General features: G+C 38.6%; 2 protein-coding genes across 2 annotated transcripts in view; one reads left to right on the forward strand and one right to left on the reverse strand.

Moving 5' to 3' along the window:
* LOC140374132 (uncharacterized) overlaps positions 1–10,335 on the reverse strand; it is a 181,185-nt gene that overhangs the window by 34,249 nt on the left and 136,601 nt on the right. The gene's annotated exons all lie outside the window — the stretch shown is intronic.
* On the forward strand, positions 1,845–9,104 carry sh3d21 (SH3 domain containing 21). The gene is made up of 17 exons (XM_072461162.1): positions 1,845–2,021; positions 2,264–2,421; positions 2,496–2,553; positions 3,051–3,160; positions 3,479–3,563; positions 3,639–3,700; positions 3,772–3,811; positions 4,152–4,243; positions 4,770–4,871; positions 5,269–5,320; positions 6,405–6,455; positions 6,538–6,652; positions 7,085–7,244; positions 7,474–7,536; positions 7,613–7,803; positions 8,464–8,527; positions 8,596–9,104. The coding sequence occupies exons 1-17, from the start codon at positions 2,018–2,020 to the stop codon at positions 8,626–8,628; spliced, it is 1,440 nt and encodes a 479-aa protein (XP_072317263.1). The 5' UTR covers positions 1,845–2,017; the 3' UTR covers positions 8,629–9,104.

Below are 10,335 nucleotides of genomic sequence, written 5' to 3' on the forward strand. Positions count from 1 at the left end.
TTTGTGAACACGCTTCTGAGCTCCAGAGATCCAGTCGAGATGAACAGTGATCCTGTGAAAGTATTAGAACGTACATTTCACTGCCAAATGACCAGGTTATTGATATAAAGGTGTTGGAGGCAGCGATGCCACAGAATCGGGCGACTCACCAGCTCCTGACGCTAAACCAGAGGGAAATCACACACAGGTTCATGAACAAATATATAATACAAAAACAATTAGCCTAATTCACATAAACTTTATTTATTTGTATTTAATCGTTCTAACCAACGATAGAACAAAAAAATAATGGTTTGAGACTCATCTTTTGTTGTGTTTCCTTCTGTCTGACACTGGCAATTGTGAAGTACTCGTTTGTTGCCTGCATAATCTAATTCAACTATCTACCGGTTCAAGAATGTGATGATGTCATACTCCCAGAGCCAAATTTTCATATGATTAGATTGTACTTTGCCATGAAATAACCAAAGTAAAGTGACACATTTTTAACCTAATTATTTCTATTCGTGACTTTAACTGCAGAACTCACTTTAAAACCAGAATCTGCATTTACATATTTTTTATTTTAGCTTCCCTCATCTCTATCGAAGATCATTGACCTATAGAAACTGAGCAATAGTGGGCTACTCAGTTAAATTTAGCCTGCTTGAGTAACCTTTCATAAAAGTGTTGGCTACTTCTCTGACTCTTCTCTGAGTAGTTTTCCTCACATCATACTTTAACTCCTACTTGAGTAATGTGAAAGTGTTGGTTCCTCCTCCCACTGTGAGCAAGTCTAAAAAAGCTTTATGTTCCACTTTTTGAGCTTTTACCCTTGTTACAATGATCATCATTAGTATACTCAAAGTTGTATCTTGAGTGACTCGTGCATGTATACTGTACTGATACTGAATACTGTATTTTCTATCAATGAGGCTCGAGGTCTCAGAAAATTCCTGTTTTTGCATTTATTATCATTTATTTATTATTATTATATTTAGATTTAGGACTGTAGAATATTCCAAGCAATAAAGTACTACTACTAAGACTATACAATTTTCCGGCATTGCATTTTGAGACAATGCAAAACACACACACATTCTGGAAGTGTCGCACATGTTCAGTTGCTCTCGTCATAGCAACTGTGGCAATTGTCGTCTGACCTAAGTTCAGAGAGGATCCATCGTTTATAGCAATTTTAAGGGATTTATTTATCAACGTATTTGTGATTTTGTGAGAATGTCTGATTGTTTGATTATGTGTCTGCCATGTTATTACCATGGATTCATGTATTGATTCCAAATCTGACAGAGGCTGTGCTACAAATTTATCTACAAATAATAATAATAATAATAATTATTATTATTATAACAAAAGTGTAAAATACCGTTAAATTAAAAAAAAAAAAAATGTGTGTTTTTCTTATAAAGCAGCACTGTATAAGAGTCTTCCATAGAGATAGAAATGTTTTATACAATTCTTTAAAATGTTCAAGGCTTTGTTGCAGACTATTCACAGTCAGATCTGTGGAGAGACAAGCTTCCGTGAAGCAAAACATATTACAATAAAATACATTAGGACATGGAAAATATATTTTGTCACTTTTGTAGCTTGCTCCATTAGTTCTGCTGTTTTGTTTGTGGCATGCCTAAGGCACGTACATAATACTTTAAAATCCAAAGTCTTGCCACAGAGCTAAACATGACTTAGGCACACGAGGTGATAAGAATAAAGATTTTTACAGCCGCATTACGTCTGAGCCTTCTTTAGTCATACTTGAGTTACTTTGTTCCTGCAGTAAACTTGTCTGACCTGTTCCCCTATAGCTTTATGTCCTCCTTTTTTGTCCCCTCCTATTTCCTCTCTCTCTCTCTCTCTCTCTACTTCTTGGGAGTGACTTGTCATGACTAGCCTCAAGAAAATTGCTCAATGTTAATGTTTGACAACTAGGAAGAACAAACTCAGTTCATTTTCTAGTTACTTGGAGCGTCTGTTGCTGCTTTTGAAAGATCTGGGGAGATAACATAACCAAACAAACATGGGTAAGCATGGGTGCTAATATTTTAAAACTGTCCATTACACCTTCTGAAGCCCACCACTAAAGGATTTTGGCATTGCAACTGCTCTGAATGTATGTTAGACTGGCAAGTATACTTCATGGAAAACCATACATTTTCAGCTGTGTGTCCCCATGATTTACGTTGGGCTGAATGTCAGGACACATCAAAAGTAAAGCGTGGTTGGAACTCTTGCGTGGGAAATCTAATTTTCTGCTCCACTGCAGAGGTGCTGGTGCTTGTGGACTTTGAGGGCACCATGCCAGACGAGCTCTCTGTGAAGATGGGGGATGTGGTGAAGAGTGTCACCAAGAGCACAGAGGAAGGATGGCTGCACGGGGAACTGAAAGGAAAGAAGGGCATCTTTCCTAATAACTTTGTAAAGGTCTGAGCCACTCTAGCGTCACAATGTTCTCTTATGGGAGTTAATTGAGAAGTAAAAATGTGTTTTCTTTGCAGGAGGTGCCAGTCAGTTTAAGGGGTGATGCAAAAATGGAACCACGCAGTATGAGACAAAGTAATGTACTATTCTGTTTGCTTACTTGTCAGTGTTAGCAGTAGACATGTTGGTTGTCATAATAAATACTGTGGATACTTAAAAAAACCGAATGACAATTGCTGGGTTTCAAGTGACATCACAACATTCAATAAGTCAGTATTTACTACAGATAGGGAGCAGTAGAAATCGTAAAAAAATCATATTTTTCTTACAATGTTCATGGGTTTCAGGCAAATGATTTCTTCCTGAATTTGTGAGGAACTTTCCCCATTCAAAATATACAATACTTTGATTTGGATTGTGCTATTGCTTTGACAATTATCCTCCTAAGTTTAACATATTTATTTTAGAGATTCCTTGTGTGTTACCAAAAATGTTATCAACAGGAAAAAGTGCTACACCGACCGCTCATATTTACTCAAAAGCTTTATAATATGTTCAGTATCAGATAAACAATCAACATAGGACCAGTATATTAGCGGTAATATTGTCACTAAACATTGCATGTTTTACAGTAAAAAAGATAAAGCAGCCACGGAGATGTGAAGTCATCTATGCCTATGGCGCCCAGAATGCAGACGAGCTGGAGCTGTGTGTCGGAGAGGTCATCGAGGTCATGAATGAGGTGCCAAGAAGGCTCATTTGTACTTACTTAAAGCTAAAGCGTGTTCATGGAATTGCAGGTGTATTTGAAAGGGACATTATGTAATGTATGTACCCTTTATCAAGTACAGTAATGGGTCTGTAAAATATTTTGCCGCTTGACTGCTTCAAATGTGCAATGACTACAATTAACTTGACGTGTTCCCAGACACGAAGCTTTGAAGAATACAGTGAACTTGATAAACAGGTTTCCAGTTCATGTGAACAAGATCTCACTCTAGAGGGTATATTGTTTAGCAGAATTGTTTCAGTAAATCAGATATATATATGTGCTTGGTAGATTGAAGATGGATGGTGGATGGGGATTAAAAAGGGTAAAGTTGGAGCATTTCCATCAAACTTTGTAACGGAAATTTTCATCAAAGGTGAGCAGCATAACCAAAACATAAACATTACCTAAAAAAACCTCCTAACCTTTTATGAAATTGTACATCATACAGATACAAAGATTAATGAGGGAAAATCCAGACCTAAACTCTCAGATGCTGTTTTTACTAAGGAGGTGAGTAACACAATTTCACTGTTTTGAAATGTTCTTTGAGATTTTTGATCATTCATTTCTTTTTATCACAGATTTCAAAACAAACAAGTGTCAGGAAAAAAGTAAAAAGTGGTATGTTTTATTTTCACTGTTTAAATAGAATATAGTGCAAATGCAGCCGGCCGCAGTGTCGTGAGTTCGAATCCCAACTCCGACGGTTTACTGCATGTCCTCCTCTCTCTCATCCCCCATTTCACCCGGGCAACAAAATCTAAACAAATCAAAAAAAATGAATATATTGAAGGATTTTGATTAAATTGAGATATTTCAAATTAAAATATTTTCACTGGGGAGAACCAAGCAAACCCTATTCCAAAGTTATCATTAACTAACCTACACTATTATATTAACTCAATATACTATACTTTTTTTTTTTTTTTTATCAATTATTTATTAATTATTATTTCTACAGCAGAGTGCTGCAAGGTGATGTTTGATTACAAACCCAAAGCTGGAGATGAGCTGGAGCTGAAAAAAGGAGACGTGGTAGTTGTTGTCAGTAAGGTAAAGACATTTTCATTGTCCTTAATTTATAATAATAATAATAATAATAATAATAATAATGATGATGATGATAATTATTAATAACAACGCAGACAAATATCAACACATCAAGATTTTAGTGGGGCTTTAGGGCACTGGGTTTAAAAAAACTGACTCACTAATGAGCAAATAAATGTTGTCGGACCAGTAATAGGCACATGACTTCTAATATAAAATGACTATATTTTTATGTCAATGGGTGTGTTAGACATTTCAATTGTCATACTCAGCACAACATCAGCCCAGTACAATGCTTTTGACTCCGTAGGCTACAGAATAAAAATAAAAGTCGAGTTGCTTTTGTCACTGTACCAACCCACTAGAAATATGTAGGTGATTTAAGAGCTAAAAAAAGAGCACATATAGCAGTCAAGCCTCATAAAAACTGTCTATGCAACATTTGTTGGCTGTTTGTTGTGTCGTTTAGAGCCTTCTTTCACATCTCTGAGGAAACAGTTCAGTTTGACTCCTTTATCTGTGTCTAAAGGAATCACAAGATGAAGGCTGGTGGCAGGGAGAGCTAAACGGCCGCTGTGGCTTCTTTCCTGATAACTTTGTCATGTTGATACCGCCAATGAGCAGCGTCCAAGTGAGTTCACAACACTACACTGTCCAGAGGTCGACCTGCTCTGGAACGCCCAGAATAAAGTCACTAATCACATGCTACAATGGAAATTCCCCATTGTGAGATTACTCTTATCTTATCTAAATGATGAAGCCGTGGACATGCTTTTTGGGTATAGTTAGAATACTAAAGTGACTCAGCATTAACATCCTGAGAGAAAAGATGTTTCATGTAGACTGCATTGTGGAGTACGACTGAGTATAAGGGCCAAGGCCAACCAAAAAAACAAAAATGCGCGGCACTACAAGAATAATGTCATTCATTAATGACTTTATTCTCCTAGTGCCCCGCATTTTTTTTTTTGGGTTGGCCCTTATACTCCGTCGTAGTGGTGCCCTGCTGAGCTTTCCTTCCTTTTTAGAATGGGGGCACAACTCAGCCTCCGACACGAGCCAACAGCTTAAAACGCACAGGTGAGTGGACATCTTTTTTGCGATATTTGATCAGATTCGCTTTAAATGGAAGCTTGTCTTTGTTGAAAAGCACCATTCTGTTATGTAGCATATAAGGGTTGTTTAAAAAATAAAAATAATAAATGTATGTAGGATGCAGTGTGACTGTAGTTTACGTCCTCATGCCTGTAATTATCTTGAGTCTTTGTACATAGTAAACAAATGAAGATAAGTTTATTATCTTAAATTCGGGAGCAGGACCACGCCCCTTCCTGCGGCTACACTATTTAAGCATCCAGATCACATACACCTGTGTTCATGTCGTCGTGCCCCTCCCTCCCACCCTCTTTTGGGGTATCGAGGCCCGGGAGCCTACTGCCCTCATTGCAAGAAGCCCCAAAATGGCAGTAATTTCACATGTTGTTCATGTTTGTCATATGCCAGTAAATACTTTGCGTTGTAGCTGGGGCCGTGGTCCTTGATGGTGAATAGTTTTCCAACACAGACAAAATCAAGCATGTATGCAAAAAGTCTAAACATTGATCAGTATTTTGCCCATATCAGCGTTCACATTGCGAGGAGCTCAGACTCAGAGGAAGTCTGCAGTTTGCATCACATGGCATAGTTGAGCAGTCTGAGAGGAAACAAGGGGGTGGGGATTGGGGGCTAATGCAGCCACACAGATTTTCACAAGAAGCGCACTTTCCCTGAGAGATTTACTTGAGAAATGTGGCAATGCTTTGCATCCTCAAGGTAGGCTTCTGTGCTCTTCTGTTCTCTGCTTCTTATTTAAACTCATGTTCATGTATAAAACTGAATATTTTCACAGTATTTATGATCATTGATTTGTGTTTGGTGTTTTGGTTTCTGTTTTTTTGTTGTCTTATCTTTGCATTTCACTGCATGGAAAATTGTGCACAGTAACATGTTCATTAAACGTTTGTCACAGAATTTCCTGACAAAAGCCATGGCTTATCACTAAACAAATTCACAAATGTGAATTGGACGTTGATTCGTGGAGTAATGAACAATGGCATGCGGACATTAGAAAGTGCAAAAATATATGTTTACAAATGAAAAAGCTAACAGAATCTGTCTTTTTTAGTGACGCCTGAAACACCAGCTATGGATAAAAGTGGTGCAGAAAAAACAAAAGGTAAAAGCTTTTTGCAGGTGTTTAACTCTGAAGACATCCTAAAAGAAATCATGACCAGTAACAAACTAAATGCTGTATTCAGATGACAAAACTGAGTCCAAAGACTTGAGAAGTAATCCTCCAACTAAATTCAAGCTGCCTTCCATCCTTCCGACGCCCCCAGTCAAAGACAAGCCCAGCTCGAAGCTTTCTCCAAAGTAAGTGATGCCTGCCGTGTTCCTCTATCTGTGCATTCCCTTTAAGACCTGGAGCAGTAACTTGAGCTCCAGAGAAAGACTGATTCATTCTGGAAGCTTTCTGAAGCACAAGCCTTTGGGAAATGTCACAGGCACTGGCACCCTTTGGATGTTAAAGTTTTCCTTGGCTTCATTGGTTGCTATAGTTTCTTAAAAAAGAATGCCAGGATGTCTGACTTTTGGTGGCACACTGAAACACTTGGATAATTCAGATTAGGCATAAACAGACAAGGTCAGACCATTTCCTGTTTCCTGAAGCAGAACACCAAACAAGGAGAACAAAAACGCCTTGTAATGTATTCAAATGGTTTATGTTTGTGACAAAAAATACGTTTTATATTGATTTGAGTGAAAATATCACTAAACCACTAATAAGTCATATCTTTATTTAAGACAAAATGGTGAAACCGGACCTGCTTCTCCAAAACAAGTTGATGAGAAGGTAAAGGACCAGTTTGATGGTGTCGACATACAGACGGAAAGGCTGAGCCACCCTACAGCGAACAGAGCCAAACCTCCTCAGAGAAGACCCCCGACAAGCCCAGCAGCACAGGTGAGATAATGTCTTCTCTTCATCTCTTCATCTTATCTTACTATTGTTTCTACTATGACAACTGCACGGCACTGACTCAAGTACTGAATTCAAATCAAGTGCAACTTTTCTGCTCTGAAACAAGCACAGGCCTGTTCTGGCATTTGTTCCATGTGTCTTCATTCTGGGATATGGAAATGTGCAGCTGTATAGTGAGTACTGAGAATAACTTTGGTGTGTTCTTTGATAGGAAAGTGAAGGTGATAAGACAGAAGCAGAATCCATACCAAACAAGTCACCAGAATTCAAAAAGGTTTGTGGTGTTGCTGCCATGCTCACATTTCTTTGAGAACTATTGATTTGTAGTAAATCTTAAACAAAATATACAGCCAACAGAAAATACTCTGGGTTCCCCTTCAAAACCTGAGCAACCCCCTAAAACACCCATGCGTCCCGCTCCTCCCAAAGTCCTGCTGGATGGGAAAGCTATGTCTGCAAGAGACAAGCCCACAGTGGAGAGTGTTCAGGCTCAAGTCCAGGAGCTGATGGTGGCTCTGGAGCAGCTGCAAACGCAATACAAGTAAGTCCCATAATTAGCATAAATTGGGCACAATAACATAATTAGGTGTGTTTTTTAAATATTAAGATAGAGAACATCTGCATTATGTGGGAATATTTCAAATAAGGAAACACATTTCAGACTGATCATAGAAAAGGTTTCAGCATCACATTCATATGTACCTGTAAACCAGGCAACACCATAGGACAGACATTGGTTCATCCTAAGGAGAAAATGCCCACGCAGAGGCCCACGCAGAGGCCCACGCAGAGGCCCACGCAGAGGCCCACGCAGAGGCCCACGCAGAGGCCCACGCAGAGGCCCACGCAGAGGCCCACGCAGAGGCCCACGCAGAGGCCCACGCAGAAACAAAGCTATGTCGAGCAATGTCCGTGCAGCTCCATCTCAAAGCCACAAACCACTCATTCGAAGACAGTGAGGGAGCTGCATTCAGATTACAGTAGGACGGCTTCAGCTCAGAGTCAGCTCAGAGCAGTGTAAAGTAGTTTCTCAGACTAGCTCCTCAGATTGAAAATTTACTTTCAGATTAAATCACTTCTGGAAGAATGAGGGATTACACCCATTTATTTCAGACTGATGTTACAGATCATGTTTTTAAACGTGAGTCCGCACAGACAGGACCCAGAAAAGATACTAAGTTCCTCCCCTGTATATCTGCAGACATGACATGCAGGAAGTGAAAGAAGAATTGCGGGAGGAGAGAAACAAAAGAATGGCACTGCAGGTCAGTGTGTGGCTCACTATTCTGATCCCAGACAGCATGATTGTGGTTTGAAATGTCTGCATTTACAGGATGCAGTTCATGCACTGAAGATGAAGAAGTGATTCCACTGGTCACAAGGATGAACACAGCTGCTGATCTTTGCAAAAAAAGCAGAAATATAGTTTGCTTTGACAGTGAGGAGGTGGAATCTGAGATGTGGCATGAGCTCAGCCTCTGCAAGTGTCACTGCCCTGAGCTGTGGACACTGCCTGACATCAGAGATCATGATCCGCACAGACTTTCACTTTACATTTGTTACTATTTTCTATCTGAATGCTGGAAATTTGATATGAATAGAGACTCTGTTTATTTTAATAGTATTATTAAGTCATCATAAGTAGCAATTCCAACGACATGTTTTATTGTTGAGCACCAGGGGGCGTCATTATCTCAGGCCCAGAATGTTCATGAATGGTTATTATAGGATACTTCTACTGACATATTAAGGAAATTCTGTAATGAATGTGTGAATGTAATAATGCTTTAGTTTTTAAGTCGATGGCTATGGAACCCCATTTTATTTACCCATTCTACATTATCATGGTTTAGTGTCAATTATTTTATGAGCCACGAATTGTACATTTTATTTCATTATGCATTCACACTTTGTACAAGCTAAATGCAACATTCAGCCGCATGAAACGCTTGAAACACATGATTTTGGCTCCTACAAACTATGGACTAAAGAGACCACTGTAACGCTGTATAAAGCCACAGGAGGGCAGTGTAATATCTATTTACATGTATGATATAGAGCCTACTACATGGTGTTAAGATGACTATTGCAAGGCCTAAGCTCTTTGTATCCTCCAGTTTTGACAATACGATAGTGATAGTGACTCAAATATTAATATATTTATGTAACATGGGGAATCCTGAGATATTGAGAAATGTATTTACTTTGTTTCATGCATTTGTTACCTGGTTTTGTGCTCATAGTAAGAACACTGCAGTAATGGTCAGAAGCTTTTAGTTACATCTACTCTAACTTTGCAAATAAACTGTACTTTTCAGAGTAGATTTAGAACTGCATACTTATGTGTCTATCCTTTGAGAATACAATTATGTAATACTCTTGAGTAATTTCTTAAGATTTCTACCTACCGATTTTTCTGACAAGCGTTGCAATTACAAGTAATAAAATTCTAGTTGCACTATACATTTTGTCCAGAAAACTGAAATCTATACCCATTTTTTATTTATTAACATTTTAAACAAAAGTAGAGACTCATTTGTTGTTTGCAAAGGAAATTATGTTTGCACGATATGCTAAATGAAACTTTTCAATTTGCAATTTCAATTTGATGGCGATATATGGCAGCTCTAATGATGAAGTAAAGTTACTCTTACTTGAGTATAGTTCAGTTTTTGGCTCATCCACCCACCTCTGGTTATGATGCTCTTGTGAGTGGCTTTCTTGAGGAGGCCAAAGTGCTGCTGCCCACGTTGGAGCACATCTGGAGCACATCTGGAGCCCATCAAAGACCCGGAGCTTCTGAAACCACCATGGGAACATACTATTTTTAAAAAACACTGTTAAATAATAATGGCTGGGTCACGCTCCCTGTTTGACAGAGGATGAAACACATGAACATAAACACCATGTTGAGCTGATGAGGCAGATCTGAATCATTTCACAAAACAAATCCGCATGACTTGATAGTATTTTCAGTCAATGTAAGCTTTTAAAGAAGCTTGAGATAAAGTTACGCCAATTATAGAGCTCAGATGAACAATAAAGATTCAATTGCGTTAAAATGAGAACTAAA

Source organism: Eucyclogobius newberryi, unplaced genomic scaffold, assembly GCF_026437365.1.
Source record: "Eucyclogobius newberryi isolate DKJ021-1_F unplaced genomic scaffold, fEucNew1.0.hap1 SCAF_3, whole genome shotgun sequence".
NCBI lineage: Eukaryota > Metazoa > Chordata > Actinopteri > Gobiiformes > Gobiidae > Eucyclogobius > Eucyclogobius newberryi.

What these genes read in the sequence shown, in the direction of transcription:
- sh3d21 (XM_072461162.1), top strand. An exon ending in AACGGAAATTTTCATCAAAG is followed by an intron (nt 3,564 to 3,638) that starts GTGAGCAGCATA and finishes TACATCATACAG; the next exon opens with ATACAAAGATTAATGAGGGA. An exon ending in AGCTCGAAGCTTTCTCCAAA is followed by an intron (nt 6,653 to 7,084) that starts GTAAGTGATGCC and finishes TCTTTATTTAAG; the next exon opens with ACAAAATGGTGAAACCGGAC.